At 49.3% G+C, this 19,867-nt stretch overlaps 1 protein-coding gene across 2 annotated transcripts in view; it reads left to right on the top strand.

Annotated features, from left to right (window-relative positions):
* The window catches only part of LOC115135587 (ephrin type-B receptor 4a-like), a 35,846-nt gene that overhangs the window by 3,177 nt on the left and 12,802 nt on the right, over window positions 1-19,867 (top strand). For both annotated transcript variants that reach the window (XM_065023570.1, XM_029670433.2), the window contains exons 2-4: window positions 11,518-11,588; window positions 11,799-12,080; window positions 13,369-13,759. In XM_065023570.1, the coding sequence (XP_064879642.1) occupies window positions 11,518-11,588; window positions 11,799-12,080; window positions 13,369-13,759 (744 nt within the window). The remainder of the gene's footprint in view (window positions 1-11,517; window positions 11,589-11,798; window positions 12,081-13,368; window positions 13,760-19,867) is intronic.

Genomic DNA, 19,867 nt, shown 5'->3' with positions numbered 1-19,867 from the left:
CATTGAGAAGGGGTTTTTGAGGATCTAGGCCTAGAATGTATCGTTTTCATGTCATGAACCCACCTCCAACATCTGTTCACTAATTCCCCTTTTCAACTCCCAACAGATGGAGCAGAAAGAGAAGCAGCGCTGGGAGTTAGGTTGAATGTGACCTCTCCCTTATCTTTTAAAAACTCCACTTAAACACCTTATTTACTTTTTCAAATCATATTCGCACAGCATTGGACGGTCTTTGAAGTGTTACCTCCATGTGGTGGCTGCAGGACTGTGAAGGTATTAAAAAGGGCAATGCTGGTGATGATTAATTTGGCCAAGTTAAGCTTGGCGTCCGTGGGGGGTAGATTGGATTCTGTCCACAGGGTAAGATCCTCAAAAGGGCCCCAAACCCTCTGAGATTAGACAGTGTGTGTGTGTGTGTGTGTGTGTGTGTGTGTGTGTGCGTGCGTGCGTGCGCGTGGTTGGGTGTGTGTGTGAATGATTAAACAAAGGCTGATCCCTGTGCATATTGTATATTAGATATTTAGTGGTCTTTGTCGGGAAGAGTTTGAAGAAAAAATACACTTCCACCCCAGTGAGCCGGCGAGCCTTCACAATCAGCCTCCAAGATGAACTAACCCCCCAAAAGACACCACTCTGAAGGCCCATCCTCTCTCTGTTGCATTCTCATTTCCTCCACCTACGCTTCTTTCTCTCTCTCTCTCCCTCGCTCTTTCTCTCTCTGTCTCTCTCCCTCACTCTTTCTCATACTTTGAATAGAGTGGCGTGTTGAGTGACATTGTGCTTCACAACCCATAAACCCAATGTCAAAAACCAGCAAACGCTAAAATAATGTTTTTATTCCGAATGCAAGAGGCCCTAGGTGAAAGAGTTAGGGCCTCGCCCCCCTGCACTCTTTTATTTTGTTACTCTTTCCGTTGACTCTCTCTCTCTGCTATGTGAGCGAGGCAGTGCAGTCTGGACTTACCACTGTCTGCCCCGCCGCGGAAATGCGGATTTCTTCCCCCGAAATCCTATTAAATGGAACTGATTTTTATAAGAAAGGGATTTGCATTTAAAGCAATCCTGCCCCCTCACTGACACCCTCAGCCCATCATCCTCTGTGGCTTAATCCCACGATTAGCCCCTTGAAGAGTTAAACAGGCATCCGAGTCGTGCAGCTGTAATGTACAGGCCAGTTTCCCTCTACTCTTCAGCAGCTCTCTCTCTCTCTCTCTCTCTCTCTCTCTCTCTCTCTCTCTCTCATGGCCTGATGAAGTTGCCTCTGCTGGCTGGGCTCGGCCTAGACAGATGGGTTCCTGAGTGGGTCTGGGTTGGCTTATCAAGACTACTTAAGTCACAAATGAGATGCGATGCATATGGAAATATGACAGGTGGACGGTACTCCGGGTTGATGAGGGGATAGAAAAAGCCCCCCAGTTCACCACCACCAGCCCCCAATCCATGCATCAACGTCAGTGGCACGCTGACAGGCAGGCAAGAAGCAGGGCAGGTGACCCACGTCTGCACCTCCACCCACACACCACTCACTGTGAGAGGGGACACAATGGGGACGACTAGAGAGGGGACCGGCAGCAGAGGACAGGGAATGAGGCCACATCCTTTCAAATAAGACAGGGACAGAGAATGACACTTATGGAGTGAGTAATTTCTGCCAGTGGGTGAGAGGGAGAGACTGCTATCAAGTCAAGTAGAAATGAGAAAGGGCTGACAAGAAAGCGAGAGGGTGTGTGCCTGTGTTGAGTGTGTGTCGTAGGTGATAATCAGAAGCGCCTGGCTGGGAGACAGAGGGACTTCCCGTGCCTGTGTGCTCGCTGAGATTCCCCCGAGCCCCAGAATATCTGTCCTATATACAGTAACAACACTGAGGCTCAGCAGGCAGCAGGCTTCCAGTCCCACCACACAGCTCCTCAGACAGAGAGAGAGAGTACACAACGTGTTCACACTGGTTTCACCATTTCATCCATCGTCCTACCAGATATCTCTGTCTTATTTCCCTCTTTGGAACCTACCAAATCTGTTCCAAAGCCCCCCCTCCCCTTCAATTCCACCATGTCTTAAGCCTTTAAGAGCAAAGAACAGTGGAAGGAAGATTTTGAGCTGTACCCCCTCAATGTGTCTGGCTTTCCTTGGCTGCTGAAATGGAGAACGAGGGGGATGAGTCAGAATGAAAGAGGAGACCCATGCAGGGCGAGTATTCTCTTGTAATCTGGGCTTGGACGTGCCGATCTTTGGATGGCTGATGTAGCCTAAGTCTGCGCTGCCATTCAGAGTGACTGTCCTCCAGCTTCAAGCTGTTCACCTCCCACCGCGGATTAGTCACCGAGAGCCTGTGTGGTGTGTCTGCATGTTTCACGTCACAAGGACCATATCCAGTTGTAACAGTCTGAAATGGTTTTTCAGTCACCAACAGGGGACCCCAAAAACTCGATATGTTAAAGAATGCAGACGTTGGAGAGAGCCCCCCCGACACTAAACGTTGGTCCTATTGTTTTCCGCAGTCGAATGCGTGTGCTTTTTTTTGCGTCGGAGCACATTTGAGTGCGTCTGTGAAAGTGCGTGTGAGAGAGTTGACCTTTTGTTTTGGTATTTTTCCCAGTGTTCAGTGGGAGGGAGACTCTCTCAGTGTGACTGACATGGAGATGCATGCAAACACATTTTCTGTCCAGAGATAATTATATGGATGCGACTTGAGTCGTGGGACCGGGGGGGGGAGTAGTGGGCGGAACGGCAGAATTACAAAGACAGAAAGAACCACGAAAACACAACAGACAGTAAACATGCTGAAAGTGCACGGAGGTTATACAGGATTTGACAACGGATCTGTACCAGAGCCAAAGTGTGTGCTTCCTTTCAACACATGGTGATAGTTTGCGAACTATCTTTATAAACTCTTTGTAAATTCTTATGAACGTAGAGTTATCGCAGGCACACTTGTTACCGTTGAGTCCCTATCGGTTATTAAAACAGAACAATTACAAATGAACACGACTCCTTTTCATTGGAGGTTGACTCTATCCTAAACCCTTTGTTCTAAACACACAGTGACACAGACACGGGTTTAGTTGAGATGCCGATAAAACCCATGCCAACTAACTGCACCATTGTTACTTGATCTTGTAGCGAGCTCTTCCACAGTGGTTCTCTTTTTCTCTCTTAAGGGATGGAGGTGAAGACTCAACGAGTTTTCTTGTTCATCTCCAGCTCTTCTTACTTAGGCTTTTATGGAGTTGAATCTCACCCATAGCTCAGTGTCTTTTGTTAGCCAGGGAGGGAGATGTGGGAAGTCAACCGGACTCTTTCAGATCCCCCCCCCCCCCCCTTTGGTGTGAGATTAGCTGAATAACTCCAAATCAAACCAGGGAGAGACAAACCCAGAACATTACTACTGCCAAACAATCTCTGCAATTAGCTAGCTGAAGAAACGTGACAGAAATGTTGTGGTAATATTTCCCTACATTCTGGAGACAACTACCGCAGTCTGTTGCGTGGAAATGCTGCTGTCTCTACTTCTGTATCTACTGCTGTGGCACAGGAATTTCAGCCACCGTATTTTACACCAACAATTCAGAGGATTGAGTCAATTGGAGCCTGCACATTTCGGAGCCAAAATGAATACCAGACTCGGAGGGTAGGTTTAAGACACTTAATCCCCACTGCTATGGTCAGCCATTTTGGTTCCCAACTGTGTTATTTAACTCTGGCTGCATACACAATCATACCCACACAGAAAAGTGACCCTGTCCAGTTCTAATAGCCAGCAGCCTGCTCCCGACAGTCACTGGATCGGGTTGTGGCCTGGGAGGGAAGGAGAGCACAGGGACACTAGTATCTTCCTGCCTGGACCAGCCTGTTTGGCATGCATCCCTGAAGAGGATTACATCCAACTAGGAGTCTGACATTAACACCCTCATTCTCACTTTCTTTCCTCACTCTGTTCTCTTTCTCTTTCTCTCTCTCTCTCTCTATCTATCTATCTATCTATCTATCTATCTATCTATCTATATTTACAGTATATACACTGAGTGTACAAAACATTAGGTACATCGTCCTAACATTGAGCTGAACTCCCCTTTCCCCTCAGAACAGCCTCAATTTGTCAGGGTATGGACTTTACAATGTGTCAAAGCGTTCAACAGGGATGCTGGCCCATGTTGACTCCAAAGCTTCCCATAGTTGTGCCCTTTGGGTGGTGGACCATTCTTGATAGACACAGGAAACTGTTGAGCGTGAAAAACCCAGCAGCGTTGCAGTTCTTGACACAGTCAAACCGGTGTGCCTGGCACCTACTACCATACCCGGTTAAAGGGACTTAAATCTTTTGTCTTGCCCGTTCACCCTCTGAATGGCACACATACGCAATCCATGTCTCAATTGTCTCAAGGCTTAAAAATCCTTCTTTAACTGGTTTCCTCCCCTTCATCTACGCTCATCGAAGAGGTTTAACAGATGACATCAATAAGGGATCATAGCTTTCACCTGGTGAGTTTGTCACGGAAAAGGTGTTCCTAATGTTTTGTTCACTCAGTGACATAGATGCACCTCTCTCTCAAACACACACAGGTCCATGCGCTATCATAACGGGGCCCTTATTATAAAGAGCGGAGAGTGAAGTGTAATGTTTCCTCAGAGGGCCTCTCACTCCAGTAGGTCTGCTGAATGCAGTGTGAGGATATCAGTGGCCAGTCCATCACTCCTCAGCTCCCTCCAGACCAGGAGAGAAGCAGGAAACAGGGAGGAGGGGAGTGGGATTAGAAGAGAGGGGGAGACTTAATCTCACAGGCTCAACTCCATGTCAAACACACAAACACACACACTCTAAGAACTGCCGGGCTGCACAAACACACACACACTCATGCTCACATGCACATGAATAGTGGAAGGCGGTGTCTTAGTGGCAAAATGCCCTGATAAGCTTCCACTAGTCTCTTTTCTTCTCTCCCTTTCTCCCTTCATCTGTTTCTATCTCTCTCTCCCTCCCAGCTGTCTCATAACTGCTTACCCCAGGTCAGCCCTGTCCAACACTCTCCCGCCCACCCTTCTCCCCACCCTTCTCCCCACTCTTCTCCCCACCCTTCTCCAACACTCTCCCCGCCCACCCTTCTCCCCACCCTTCTTCCCACCCTTCTCCCCACTCTTCTCCCCACTCTTCTCCCCACCCTTCTCCCGCCCTTCTCCCCACCCTTCTTCCCTTCCCCCACCCTTCTCCCCGCTCTTCTCCCCACTCTTCTCCCGCCCTTCTCCCCACTCTTCTCCCCGCCCTCTTCTCCCCACCCTTCTCCCCACTCTTCTCCCCACTCTTCTCCCACCCTTCTCCCCGCCCTTCTCCCCACTCTTCTTCCCCCGCCCTTCTCCCCGCCCTTCTCCCCACCTTCTCCCCGCCCTTCTCCCCACTCTTCTCCCCCGCCCTTCTCCCGCCCTTCTCCCCACTCTTCTCCCCGCCCTTCTCCCCGCCCTTCTCCCCACTCTTCTCCCCACTCTTCACCCCGCCCTTCTCCCCACTCTTCTCCCCCGCCCTTCTCCCCACTCTTCACCCCACTCTTCTCCCCCCTTCTCTCTTCACCCCGCCCTTCTCCCCACCCTTCTCCCCACCCTTCTCCCCACTCTTCTCCCCCCACCCCTTCTCCCCACTCTTCTCCCCACTCTTCTCCCCTTCTCCCCCTTCTCCCCACTCTTCTCCCCACCCTTCTCCCCACTCTTCTCCCCGCCCTTCTCCCCACCCTTCTCCCCACTCTTCTCCCCGCCCTTCTCCCCACTCTTCACCCAGCCCTTCTCCCCACTCTTCTCCCCACTCCCCACTCTTCACCCCGCCCTTCTCCCCACTCTTCTCTCCGCTCGCCCTCTGTTTTTCTTGCTCTTTCCCTCTCTCCCCTCCGCATGTTCTCCCATCCTACCCTAACCTGAGTCTCTGTTCTCTCCCTCTCCTTCTCAGCTACCCTCCCCTTTTTGCTGTTCCTCTTCCCGTCTCTCTTTCCTACTCTATCTCTCCCTCTCTCTAGGCGTGTAGGGGGTAATTGGCACTCTGAGTTTCCTTAATTAAAGCGGGGGTCTAATTGTAGTCGATGCAGGGCGAAGGCTCACAGGCCTATAATTTCCCTATCACACTCCAGAGCCACTGGAGGGGAAAGAGAGGGAGGAAAAAGCAAGAGAGCGGAAGGGCAAGTAGCGGAGAGGTAGAGAAGAAAGTGAAGAAGTCGGTCTGTGATTAAAGAGAGGGTTTGTGTTCCAACTCGATGGAGTCATGCTATCATATTCAAGGTCACTTATGTAAAGAGCAGAGGCATTTGGGTTTATTCACCTGCTATGTGGATTGGATGGGGTCGGAGCCTACGGGGACAGAGCTGGTAGTAGGAATCCTAGACTACTGTACCGCCAGGCCCTGCTCTCTGGGGTGGTGTAAGGCCAGGAAGAAGGATGGCACCAGCTTATATGGAACACTCTTAGGCAGGGGTCTAAGACCTGCTGGTCTGCAAAAAGCAGCAGGCTGCCTGACTGTGTGTGTGTGTGTGTTCAGTCAGCCCCATCTCAATGATAACCTCCATTTACTGTTGGGTGGCCTGTACACTCATGTTTTTTCTAAAAGGGTTCTTCAAGGCCTGGCGGTACAGTGTACAATTGGCCCAGTTTCGTCCGGGTTAGGGGAGGGTTTGGCCAACCGGGATGCCCTTGTCCCATTGCGCTCTAGCGACTCCCTGTGGCTGGCCGGGCACTTGCAAGCTGACCGCAGTCGCCAGTTGTATGGTGTTTCCCCCGACACATTGGTGCGCTGGCTTCTGGGTTAAGCGATTGATTCTGAGGTTCGGAGATTCAGAGGACGCACGGAGGACGCATGGCTCTCAACCTTTGCCTCTCCTGAGTCCATACGGGAGTTGCAGTGATGGGACAAGACTGTAACTACCAATTGGAAATTGCAGAGAAAAATGGATTCAAATAAAATAAGTACAAAAGGGCTCTTCAACTGTCCCCATAGGGGAACCCTTTTGGGTTCCATTTAGAATCCTCTATAGAAAGGGTTCTACATGGAACCCAAAAGGGTCCTATCTGCAACCAAAAAGTGTTCTTCAAAGTAGGGCTGACCCCATTTAGTTGACTGGTCGATAGGCTGTTGGTCGACCAAGATTTTTTTAAGGCAAGCAGTGGCAAGTATATTTAAAAAAAAAATGTATGGCACGTGAGACACCTGTCTGATTCACCCCTGTCTCAGTGGACTAACCCATTGCAGAGGCCACGGGGGTGGCACACCAGTATCACCAGTAGTACATTTATCATTAATTCCCATAATTTCTAATCTACAATGTTTGTTTGATTACGGTCATTTCTGTTAATACATTCAATATATTATTATTTCAGTCTTACTGTTGTCATTGTCGGAGTGGACACATTGTTTTTAGAGCGCACAACCTATGCTACACTTGTGAGAAAAGAGAAAAAAAGTTTTGGTTTAGAGATAGGCCTAGGCTACCTGGCCTCCGTGCAAATATAGGCTTATTTGGCCATTTGGGGATCTGATAGTATTTCTGATTGTCTTAACTCACCGTCACTATGGAGCTTCTCACATTAATTTTTTTTCTCTCGCCTCAAACAGCAAGTAAACAAAGTCTGTTTTTACATCCATTGAGAATGACAATAGTTCCTCAACATAGCCTACTTGACAGTTTTTTTTCCAGCTCTCTCCCTTTCCATAACCAGTCAGCATGAAAGGGGGAAAATATGTCATGCTCTGATCCGGTGGAAATGTCATAAAATAGGCCTACCTGATTCCTTCTTATCCCTCGCGCAAATAGTCTACAGCTGTGTCTGTTTGTCTGGAGCTCGCTGGCGCAGGAAACCGAGGGCCCAGAATATTTATACATTGTTGCAAGTTTGCAAGCATGATTGGGCCCGACCAAGTTAGAAGTTGATACAATGTTTTAAGTTTCTTGCAGACAGGCCATGCATATCCAATGTGATTTATTTGTTTTTGTATCAAGATATTTTCTTCCTGCAGGCTGCAATGTTTTTATTTGTTGGTTTATGTTGGCAATGGCAATAGAAGTCGTTTTTAGATTTTGTATAATTTTCATTTCGATACAATTTTGATGAACCACAAGACATTGATTTTGAGACATGTAGTTATTAGAAATGAAATGAAACTGTTCCACAAAAATGTGCATATGAAAATCTAAACTGTCACGCCGATCAGTAGAAATGGTACGATAACTTGGCGCTCCAAATGGAAAAGGTTGCCGACTGCTGGTGTAGCCTGTTCCCGTCAACTTTAGGAGTGTAATGGCAGAATCTGCAAAGGTCAGCAGTAGCAGGCAGCGGGAGGAGGAAGGTCGGAACAGGTTTACTCCTTCTGATTGGGCTATATTGATCTCTTGTTCCCTCTTTAGTAATTTGTGAGTCTTCATTTGTAATCACAGTGCTTAAAGCATCAGACAAGCTCAGTAGCCTACATGTAGTTGATTATATTCAAACATAGGGTGTGTCTACAGTACATGAACTCCTGGTCGACTAAGATTTTATTTTGTCGGGGACAGCCCTACTTCAAGGGGTTCTCCTATGGGGACAGCCAAAGAACCATTTGAGGTTCTAGATAGCACCTTTTTTTCTAAGAGTGTACTCTCACGGCACTACATGTCTGTGCATGCATACACAATGAGTAAACATAACATTAGGAACACCTTCCTAATATTGAGTTGCACCCCCATTTTGCCCTCAGAACAGCCTCAATTTGTCAGGGCATGGACCACATGGTGTCGAAAGCTTTCCACAGGGATCCTGGCCCATGTTGACTCCAATGCTTCACACATTTGTGTCAAGTTGGCTGGATCTCCTTTGGGTGGTGGACCATTCTTGATACATACGGGAAACTGTTGAGTGTGAAAAAACCAGCAACGTTGCAGTTCTTGATACACTCAAACCGGTGCACCTGGCACCACTACCATACCCTGTTCAAAGGCACTTAAATATTTTGTCTTACCCATTCACCCTCTGATTGGCACACATACACAATCCATGTCCAATTGTCTCAAGGCTTAAAAATCCTTCTTTAACCCGTCTCCTCCCCTTCATCTACACTGATTTGAAGTGGATTTAACAAATTACATCAATACTGGATCATAGCTTTCCCTGGATTCACCTGGTCAGTCTGTCATGGAAAGAGCAGGTGTTCCTAATGTTTTGTCCACTCAGAGTCGAAAAACACTCAGACAGACACATGCATGCTGTCTCATAAAACATAATGATAGTTCAGTGGTAAACAGTGATTACACACCTCATACTCACCACACACTCGCCTCATACTCACACGGCTGGCGTAACCGGCTGGCGTAAACCGGCTGGCGTGGCTGGCGTAACCGGCTGGCGTGGCGTAACCGGCTGGCGTAACCGGCTGGCGTAACCGGCTGGCGTAACCGGCTGTGCCTGGAGGGGGCTGACAGTTGTGTTTCCCCTGCTCCTTATGATCGATCCTCATAGGACATCAGTAGGAGCAGGTTAGGGATGGCACAGTGTGTGTGTGTGCGCGTGACTCCCATTTTATAGTAGCACACCAGTTACCACCATGAAGACGTTGTGTAATTTGGTTTCCTGTGAATTTGAGGCAGAACACACAATGGGGAAACACCGGGGGGGGATTGTGTTTTCTTCAACACGCCATCTCCATCTCACCACCATGCGTTCCCATTCCTCCGTCTCCACCTCACCACCATGCCTTCCCATTCCTCCGTCTCCACCTCACCACCATGCCTTCCCATTCCTCCATCTCCACCTCACCACCATGCCTTCCCATTCCTCCATCTCCACCTCACCACCATGCCTTCCCATTCCTCCATCTCCACCTCACCACCATGCCTTCCCATTCCTCCATTGGGTTTACACTTGTTCCACTCCTGTCTGAAGCTGAGAGCGACCCTCTGCTCCCCCTTAACCCCTCATCTCCCCCTCTCCTTGCCCCATGGGTGTCGATTTCTTAATTCTGGCTGTTGGACTGTGCTTATCAGCCCTCTGCAGCCTGCTACTACCAGGGAAGGATGGGAGAGAGAGAGTGGTAAAGATACGGAGGGGAAACAGGAGGGAGAGAGAGAGGGAGATGTCAGGGCTCTCAGGGACTGTCAATGGAGATGGAGAGAGTGAGCGATATGGATAGAGGGAGAGGGAGAAGTGTTTGGCTTGTCAGAGACAGGGGGAGGGGGGGCTGTTAAAGGGCGCATTGTATCAAATGTGCCTCAGTGTAAATGACAGTCTGTCAAACCTGCAGGTTTCATATCAGCCTATCAGAATTATTGATGGCGTGGCGCTGTTCTGTTCTAAACACAGCTGACCCAGAAAACACACAAGTGATAGAAAACTTTCATTCTGTCTTTCCAAAAGCAGACTGTGCCAGAGAGTAGGGTGCACTAAGATAGATAGAAATAATTCCCTCACGAGGCAGGGGGGGGGGGGGGGGTGGGGTGAGAGAGAGAAGGAACAGAAGACAGAAGAGAGAGAAGTTAGTATCTGTGCACACCGAGGACGTGTATTAATAGATCAAAGGAAGCCTGGTAGTGGGGAGATGATGTGGGCACGGCTGGGGATGGTCATGTGACCATCTTACCTGCAGACAGCCTGACCCCTTCTTAGAAGGACCCCTGCAAGGAAACCCCTTAGGGACGGACAGACTCTTAAAACCACACCACTGAGATTCTGATGGAAGGAAACCTCATTCCATCAATAAGTCATGGGCGGACCACAATGCAGCAAAGAGCCAATCTACCGAGGGACGTCTGGGGGGGTGCATTTTCGCAGGAAAAGAAATCATTTCAGCTCCGCTTGCCTGTGACATTTCTGCATTGTTCCAGTTCCGGGCCCCAGTCCGTATTGAATTACTCAATCATAGCAGAACAGTTCTTGGCTGTTAGGGACCTGGCAGTCTGCCTACACTCCAGGAGATTACGCAGAATTAATTCATTTGTAACCACGGCTGGAGGGGTGTTGTTGTTGCCGTAGGTGTATGCGCAAGACCAGTGTGTGTGTGTTGTTGTGTGCGCGTGCATCCGTGTGTCTATTGAGTTGCACATGTGCATTTCGAATATCCCCTTGTTCCCACAGCTAGTCCATATGTCCCCACCCTCTGCCCCTGAGAATAGAGAGGTTTCTCAGCAGGTTCTTTTTTTAGCTAGAAACAAGGGGGGGGGCCTTAGGACAGACCTGTATGGCACACTGACCGCAAACATGGAGGACAGGGAGGGAGGGAGGGAGGGCTAAACAGAGCTAAAAGGCGAGGAAGAGAGCAGGGTCTATTTTGCTCAGGACTCAGTTGCTCCCTCTCTCTGTAGTGAATATATTTATCAACCGCCTCTCCCTCCCTCTTTACATTGAAGCGGAGCATTTAGCGAGAGCCAGTTGAATGACACAGTTCTACTGCCTCAGTCAGTTGATCACGGTGAGCACCGGGAAAGTGTGTCTGTCCGTGTATCTCGGTGACGGCTGTTGAAGTGTGTGAAGTGTCCTCCCCTGCGGTGTGTGTCCTCACATTTCTCGTGTCCATCTTCACAGAGGTCCTGATGAACACCAGGACCGAGACTTCAGATCTCAGATGGACCATCTACTCCCGTGACAACCCTCTGGTGCGTATACGGACCCCCAAACGTATTCTCTCTCGCTCTCGCTCTCGCTCTCTGTCTCTCTCTGTAGAAATAGGTCCATCCGATACTGGATCCTACCTTTGAACTCACTTTATTCCTCATAAGTTTAGAATCTGTATGCCAACTGTATAACAATATAACAATGTCATTGATGGGCTTGCTATCTAAACATATTCTCCCCCCCCCCCCCAGTGGGAGGAGGTGAGTGGTCTGGACGAGGAGAACAACAGTGTGAGGACCAATCAGATCTGCCAGACGGATGGCTTGTCCAGCCATTGGCTGCGCAGCGGGCTGATCCAGCGGCGGGGAGCGTCCCAGGTGTACGTGGAGCTGCGCTTCACCATGATCGAGTGTTCGTCCAGTGTCACACACCACCGCAGCTGCAAGGAGACCTTCAACCTTTACTACTACCAGGCCGACTCTGACGAGGCTACACCCACTCACCCATCATGGATGGAGAACCCCTATACTAAGGTACACAGCTATTGTGTACACACATACACACACACGCACACATCAACACTCAGCAACACATTCCTCATGGATGAAGAACCTCTACACTAAGGTATACACACCAAGGGTTGGAACCGGGTCAGGGAACAGAACCGAAAACCGGAAAATAACTAAATTATTTGAGGAACAGAATCAGAATCAGAAACAAAAGTGATCTATACTGTTCCGGAACAGAAACTTTATTTTTTAAAGCATGGGAACTGGTTAATAATGTGGTTTTTTTCCCAGTTCCACGAAAATCGCAAAAAAAGCGCCTATGCAAAGCCCTCACTCTATTCCAGTGTCTGCCTGCCTGCCAGCTGGAAATCTTTTGTGTGTGTGTGTGTGTGTGTGTGTACCGTAGGTTACCTGCCCCTCCCATCTGAAGCATAGGTTACTGTAGCCTACTGACAACATTACAAGCATGATTCAGAAATTGGGGAGAGATGTTTAAAGGAATGGATGAACTTTTTCAAGGCCAGTTAAGGATATTATAGTTATCATGTTTCACATTGGATTTATGAATTGTGTTTAATTCTAGCGCTGCTCTAAAAAAAACACAAAGCTTGTTAGCTCTGGTCCACCTTTAAACCAACTCGGAAGTTCAAAGACACTCAAAGTTCCTGCATAGAAGCCGCTCTTCCGTAGATATAATTCTGTGAGCCTAATTCAGATCAGGCATGTCATGACAAGATGTCCGCCGCTGCAAGGCAAGCTTCCCCCATCCTCTCTCCTCACCCGCAAAATATGTCAGTCGCATCTCACGCCCTACATTGTGACTGGCAGCACAGTTTGTGTGTTTGCCTTTCGTTATGATTAAACCATGTTGTTACGGCGAAATACAATTAGCTCTTAGCGACTTTCCTATACAGATGAAATCGCTTACCCGCTCAATAGCCAGTTACTCTGTCTGCGCTTATTGGGGAAGTCATTTAATGTCGAGCTAAATAAAATGAAAAACGATTTCATAGGTTTAAAAAGGAAAGGAATATTAAACTGTACTTTTGGGTCTCGAACCGGTTCAGAACTTTATTTTTCTGGCCGGAACAGTGCAAAAAAATGACGGTTCTGTTCAGAACGAAACGTTTTGGAAAACAATTTCGGTTCCACACACAGCTGCTCCACACACCGACATACACAGATATACACGCCCGTTATGGATGGAATCCACTGGAATGTGAGTAGGCTGTTGGGATGTTGGATACCATGTAGAGATATTACTTCCTGTGTTTGTGTTGACCGCCTGCCTCTCCCTCCTGTCATCCTGTAGGTGGACACAGTGGCAGCAGACTTCCTGCTGAGGAAGGGCGGGGAGCGTAAGTTCAATGTGAAGACCCTGCGGCTGGGGCCTCTGTCTAAGAGGGGCTTCTACCTGGCCTTCCAGGCACAGGGAGCCTGCATGGCCCTGCTGTCTGTCAGGGTGTTCTTCAAGAAGTGTCCCGCCCTGGTCAGCTCCCTGTCCTCCTTCCCTGAGACCGTGCCCCGTACCCTCGTACAGGAGGCCCAGGGGGTGTGTGTGGACAACGCCGCCCAGCAGGGGCCCCGGCCACGCCCTCCCAAACTCTTCTGTGGAGAGGACGGCCAGTGGGTGGGCCAGCCCACTACCTCCTGTGGCTGTCTGTCCGGATATGAGCCAGCTGATGGACACAGCCGCTGCTCAGGTGAGAGGAAAGGGGAGGTGAGGGGGGAGACAAGGGGAGTAATGCCGTCTCATCAGTTTAGGTGGAAATCTATTCTGTCTGTCCTTTCACACTCACACAGAGTTGATGCCTAAACAATGAAACAATGGAGAAGTGGCCGGGTGGGGGTTGGAGGGCGGGGGACAAGAGAGAAGAGGCTTACAGAAGCAGTATTAACCGGGAGTGTTGTGGTGGGGCAGGTTAAAGCCTGGGGGACTGAGGGAGGTCAGGGGGAGCAGGGAAAAAGGTTAGAGGTGAGGGCGGTGTCACAGGGCTGGGCGGCTGAGGGTGGCACTTAGGACATGTCAGGACTGGCTGTCAGACAGACCCAGTGAATCAGCCATGAATGGAGGGGAAGAGAGGAGGGAGGGAAAGAGAGAAGGGAGGGGAAGAGAGGAGGGAAGGAAAGAGAGTAAGGAAGGAAAGAGAGGAAGGAGGGAAATAGAGGAAGGAGGGAAATAGAGGGAGGGAAAGAGGGGAGGGAGGGAAAGAGGGGAGGGAGGGAAAGAGAGGAGGGAGGGAAAGAGAGGAGGGAGGGAAAGAGATGAGGGAGGGGAAGAGAGGAGGGAGGGAAAGAGAGGAGGGAGGGGAGGAGAGGAGGGAGGGAAAGAGAGGAGGGAGGGAAAGAGATGAGGAAGGATGGAAAGAGATGAGGAAGGATGGAAAGAGATGAGGGAGGGGAAGAGAGAAGGGAGGGAAAGAGAGGAGGGAGGGAAGAGAGGAGGGAGGGGAAGAGAGAATGGAGGGAAAGAGAGGAGGGAGGGGAAGAGAGGAGGGATGGAAGAGGAGGGAGGGAAAGAGAGAAAGGGGAGGGAGAGAGAGGGAGGGAGGGAGGGAGGGGAGGAAAGAGGGAGGGAGGGAAAGAGAGGAGGGAGGGAAAGAGATGAGGAAGGATGGAAAGAGATGAGGAAGGATGGAAAGAGATGAGGGAGGGGAAGAGAGAAGGGAGGGAAAGAGAGGAGGGAGGGAAGAGAGGAGGGAGGGGAAGAGAGAATGGAGGGAAAGAGAGGAGGGAGGGGAAGAGAGGAGGGAAGGAAAGAGAGAAAGGAGGGAAAGAGAGGAGGGAGGGAGGGAAGGAAAGAGAGGAGGGAGGGAGGGGAAGAGAGAACGGAGGGGAAGAGAGGAAGGAGGGAAAGAGAGGAGGGAGGGGAAGAGAGAAGGGAGGGGAAGAGGGGAGGGAGGGAAAGAGAGGAGGGAGGGAAAGAGAGGAAGGATGGAAAGAGATGAGGGAGGGGAAGAGAGGAGGGAGGGAAAGAGAGGAGGGAGGGGAGGAGAGGAGGGAGGGAAAGAGAGGAGGGAGGGAAAGAGATGAGGAAGGATGGAAAGAGATGAGGAAGGATGGAAAGAGATGAGGGAGGGAAGAGAGAAGGGAGGGAAAGAGAGGAGGGAGGGAAGAGAGGAGGGAGGGGAAGAGAGAATGGAGGGGAAGAGAGGAGGGAGGGGAAGAGAGGAGGGATGGAAGAGGAGGGAGGGAAAGAGAGAAGGGGGAAGAGAGGAGGGAGGGAAGAGATGAGGGGAGGGGAGGAGAGGAGGGAGGGAAAGAGAGGAGGGAGGGAAAGAGATGAGGAAGGATGGAAAGAGATGAGGAAGGATGGAAAGAGATGAGGGAGGGGAAGAGAGAAGGGAGGGAAAGAGAGGAGGGAGGGGAAGAGAGAAGGGAAGGAGAGGAGGGAGGGAGAAGAGAGAGGGATGGAGGGAAAGAGAGGAGGGAGGGGAAGAGAGGAGGGAAGGAGGAGGGAAGAGGAGGGAGGAGGGAGGGAGGGAAGGAAAGAGAGGAGGGAGGGAGGGAGGAAGGATGGAAAGAGATGAGGAAGGATGGAAGAGAGGAAGGAGGGAAAGAGAGGAGGGAAAGAGGGAAGAGGGAAGAAGGGAGGGAAGAGAGAAGGGAGGGAAAGAGAAGGGAGGGAAAGAGAGAGAGGGAGGGAAAGAGAGGAAAGGGAAGGAGAGAGGAGGGAGGGAAAAAGAGAGGAGGGGAAAGAGGGGAAGAGAGAAGGGAGGGGAAGGAGGGAGAAGGGAGGGAGGAAGAGAGAGGGGAGGGAGGGAAAGAGAGGAGGGAGGGAAAGAGAGGAGGGAGGAAAGAGGAGGAAAGAGAGGAAGGAGGGAAAGAGAGGAGGGAGGGAAAGAAGAGAGGGGAGAGAGGAGGAGGGGAAGAGAGGAGGAGAGGGAAAGAGATGAGGGTGGGAAACAGAGGAGGGAGGGGAAGAGGGGAGGGAGGGAAGAGAAAGGAGGGGAAGAGAGGAGGGAGGGAAAGAGAAGAGGGATGGAAGAGGAGGGAGGGAAAGAGAGAAAGGGGGGGAAGAGAGGAGGGAGGGAAGAGGAGGGAGGTTGCAGGTAAAGAATCTTCCATTACCAGTACATGGAAGCCAACCTGACAACAGAGAGAAGCAGGGAGTATTCTCTCTGGGGAGGGACAACTCTCCTAATGAGTCAAATTATCCATGTACACACACACACACACACACACACACATTCACAGGTGGAGAGAGACAGATGGACAGAAATGCGGATAGTGTATAATGAAAAGCCAAATGTTTTACTCAAGCCTCTTGTTTGAAGAGAAGAGAAAAGTATGAAAATGTGTGCACTCACTACTGTAAGTCCCTCTGGATAAGAGTGTCTCCTGAATGACTCAACTGTAATGTTCTGATGGTCTATCGTACGTTTCAGTGGTTAGATACAGTCTTTTGCTGCTCTGACAGGGAGTTGCTCATGAGCCAAAACAGCCACACTCAGCAGGTCATTACAGGCACTCCGCATCATTGCAGATGACTGAAAATGTTGGAGAAGAGCTCGTACAGGCAGTAATAGAGCTCTGCCAAGCTAACGCCAGCACGCACACTGGTACGCACACACACAGTGCAGGACACTTGTCTTCCTCATGTCCACACCATCACACAGATACAATGCCACAGGCAGGCGGTGGGTTGCCTCTGTCTAGCTAATTGCTGTGCTCTTATTTCGTTCTTTCAGTGTGAGTGTGTGCCTGTGTGTCTGTGTGTGAAATGGGCCTCCACCCCTATCTCCCACTCCCCCCTGGAGAAATGTAAAGGGGAGGTCACAATAGGGTCACATTCCACACTCTGTGCTTTAAGAAGAATGGGAACACTCTCTCTTCATCTCTCTCTCTCTCTCTCTCTCTCTCTCTCTCTCTCTCTCTCTCTCTCTCTCTCTCTCTCTCTCTCTCTCTCACTCTCTCTCTCTCTCTCACTCTCTCTCTCTCTCTCACTCTCTCTCACTCACACACACACACTTTGTCTCTCCCACATGCTACTGCCTCAGTAGCACTTGTCTGCACAATGACATTAGCATACACACACAGCCAAGTATATACAGTGGGGCAAAAAAGTATTTAGTCAGCCACCAATTGTGCAAGTTCTCCCACTTAAAAAGATGAGAGAGGCCTGTAATTTTCATCATAGGTACACTTCAACTATGAAAAAAATTCCAGAAAATCACATTGTAGGATTTTTAATGAATTTATTTGCAAATTATGGTGGAAAATAAGTATTTGGTCAATAACAAAAGTTTATCTCAATACTTTGTTATATACCCTTTGTTGGCAATGACAGAGGTCAAGCGTTTTCTGTAAGTCTTCACAAGGTTTTCACACATTGTTGATGGTACTTTGGCCCATTCCTCCATGCAGATCTCCTCTAGAGCAGTGATTTTTTGGGGCTGTTGCTGGGCAACACGGACTTTCAACTCCCTCCAAAGATTTTCTATGGGGTTGAGATCTGGAGACTGGCTAGGCCACTCCAGGACCTTGAAATGCTTCTTACGAAGCCACTCCTTCGTTGCTTGGGCGGTGTGTTTGGGATCATTGTCATGCTGAAAGACCCAGCCACGTTTCATCTTCAATGCCCTTGCTGATGGAAGGAGGTTTTCACTCAAAATCTCACGATACATGGCCCCATTCATTCTTTCCTTTACACGGATCAGTCGTCCTCGTCCCTTTGCAGAAAAACAGCCCCAAAGCATGATGTTTCCACCCCCATGCTTCACAGTAGGTATGGTGTTCTTTGGATGCAACTCAGCATTCTTTTTCCTCCAAACACGACGAGTTGAGTTCTTACCAAAAAGTTATATTTTGGTTTCATCTGACCATATGACATTCTCCCAATCTTCTTCTGGATCATCCAAATGCTCTCTAGCAAACTTCAGACGGGCCTGGACATGTACTTGCTTAAGCAGGGGGACACGTCTGGCACTGCAGGATTTGAGCCCCTGGCGGCGTAGTGTGTTACTGATGGTAGGCTTTGTTACTTTGGTCCCAGCTCTCTGCAGGTCATTCACTAGGTCCCCCCGTGTGGTTCTGGGATTTTTGCTCACCGTTCTTGTGATCATTTTGACCCCACGGGGTGAGATCTTGCGTGGAGCCCCAGATCGAGGGAGATTATCAGTGGTCTTGTATGTCTTCCATTTCCTAATAATTGCTCCCACAGTTGATTTCTTCAAACCAAGCTGCTTACCTATTGCAGATTCAGTCTTCCCAGCCTGGTGCAGGTCTACAATTTTGTTTCTGGTGTCCTTTGACAGCTCTTTGGTCTTGGCCATAGTGGCAGGTGTCTTTTATACTGATAACAAGTTCAAACAGGTGCCATTAATACAGGTAACGAGTGGAGGACAGAGGAGCCTCTTAAAGAAGAAGTTACAGGTCTGTGAGAGCCAGAAATCTTGCTTGTTTGTAGGTGACCAAATACCTATTTTCCACCACAGTTTGCTAATAAATTCATAAAAATCCTACAATGTGATTTTCTGGATTTTTTTCCCTCATTTTGTCTGTAATAGTTGAAGTGTACCTATGATGAAAATTACAGGCCTCTCTCATCTTTTTAAGTGGGAGAACTTGCACAATTGGTGGCTGACTAAATACTTTTTTCCCCACTGTAATTTAGCAGACAGTGTTTAACTAACTTCTGTTGCTGTCTTCTCGTTTTTCGCATCCCTCCCCACCAAAGAGGAAAGTGTGTCATTAAAGGCAGTGTGTGTGGGTTGATGTATGGAGAGTGTGCCATCGGTGGTGGTGGTGGTGGTGGTGGTGGTGGTGGTAGGGCATAAAGCTCTTTAAGTCGCCCGGTTGGAGCCTATCTGTTAGCTATAAAACTCTCTCATCCCACCAGCAGCCAGCCAGTTAGAGGGTATTTACCAACAGCACTATGATGCCTTATCTCTGACTCCTGTCTCTCTCTCTCCCTCTTTCTCTGTCTCCTTCTTTCTCTGTCTCTTCCTCTGTCTCCTTCTTTCTCTGTCTCTCTCTTTCTGTCTCTCTCTTTCTGTCTCTCTCTCCCTCTTTCTCTGTCTCATTCTTTCTCTGTCTCTTCCTCTGTCTCCTTCTTTCTCTGTCTCTTCCTCTGTCTCCTTCTTTCTCTGTCTCTCTCTCTGTCTCCTTCTTTCTCTGTCTCTTCCTCTGTCTCCCTCTGTCTCCTTCTGTCTCTTTCTCTGTCTCCTTCTTTCTCTGTCACTTTCTCTGTCTCTCTCTCTCTGTCTCTTCCTCTGTCTCCTTCTTTCTCTGTCTCTTTCTCAGTCTCCTTCTTTCTCTGTCTCTTTCTCTGTCTCTCTCTCTGTCTCCTTCTTTCTCTGTCTCTCTTTCTGTCTCTCTCTCCCTCTTTCTCTGTCTCTTCCTCTGTCTCCTTCTTTCTCTGTCTCCTTCTTTCTCTGTCTCTTGCTCTGTCTCTCTCTGTCTCTCACTCCCTCTTTCTCTGACTTCCTCTGTCTCCTTCTTTCTCTGTCTCCTTCTTTCTGTCTCTCTCTCTCTCTCTCCCTCTTTCTGTCTCCTTCTTTCTCTGTCTCTTCCTCTGTCTCCTTCTTTCTCTGTCTCTTTCTTTGTCTCTCTCTTTCTGTCTCTCTCCCTCTTTCTCTGTCTCTTTCTTTGTCTCTCTCTCCCTCTTTCTCTGTATCTTTCTTTGTCTCTCTGTTTCTGTCTCTCTCTCCCTCGGTCTCTGACTCCTTCTTTCTCTGTCTCTTCCTCTGTCTCCTTCTTTCTCTGTCTCTTTCTCTGTCTCTCTCTTTCTCTGCCTCTCTCTGTCTCCCTCTTTCTCTGCCTCTCTTTCTCTGCCTCTTTCTTTCTCTGTCGGTCTCTGTTTCTCTCAG

This window comes from Oncorhynchus nerka, linkage group LG10, assembly GCF_034236695.1.
Source record: "Oncorhynchus nerka isolate Pitt River linkage group LG10, Oner_Uvic_2.0, whole genome shotgun sequence".
NCBI classification, from domain to species: domain Eukaryota; kingdom Metazoa; phylum Chordata; class Actinopteri; order Salmoniformes; family Salmonidae; genus Oncorhynchus; species Oncorhynchus nerka.
This window is presented reverse-complemented; position numbering and strand designations above follow the sequence as displayed.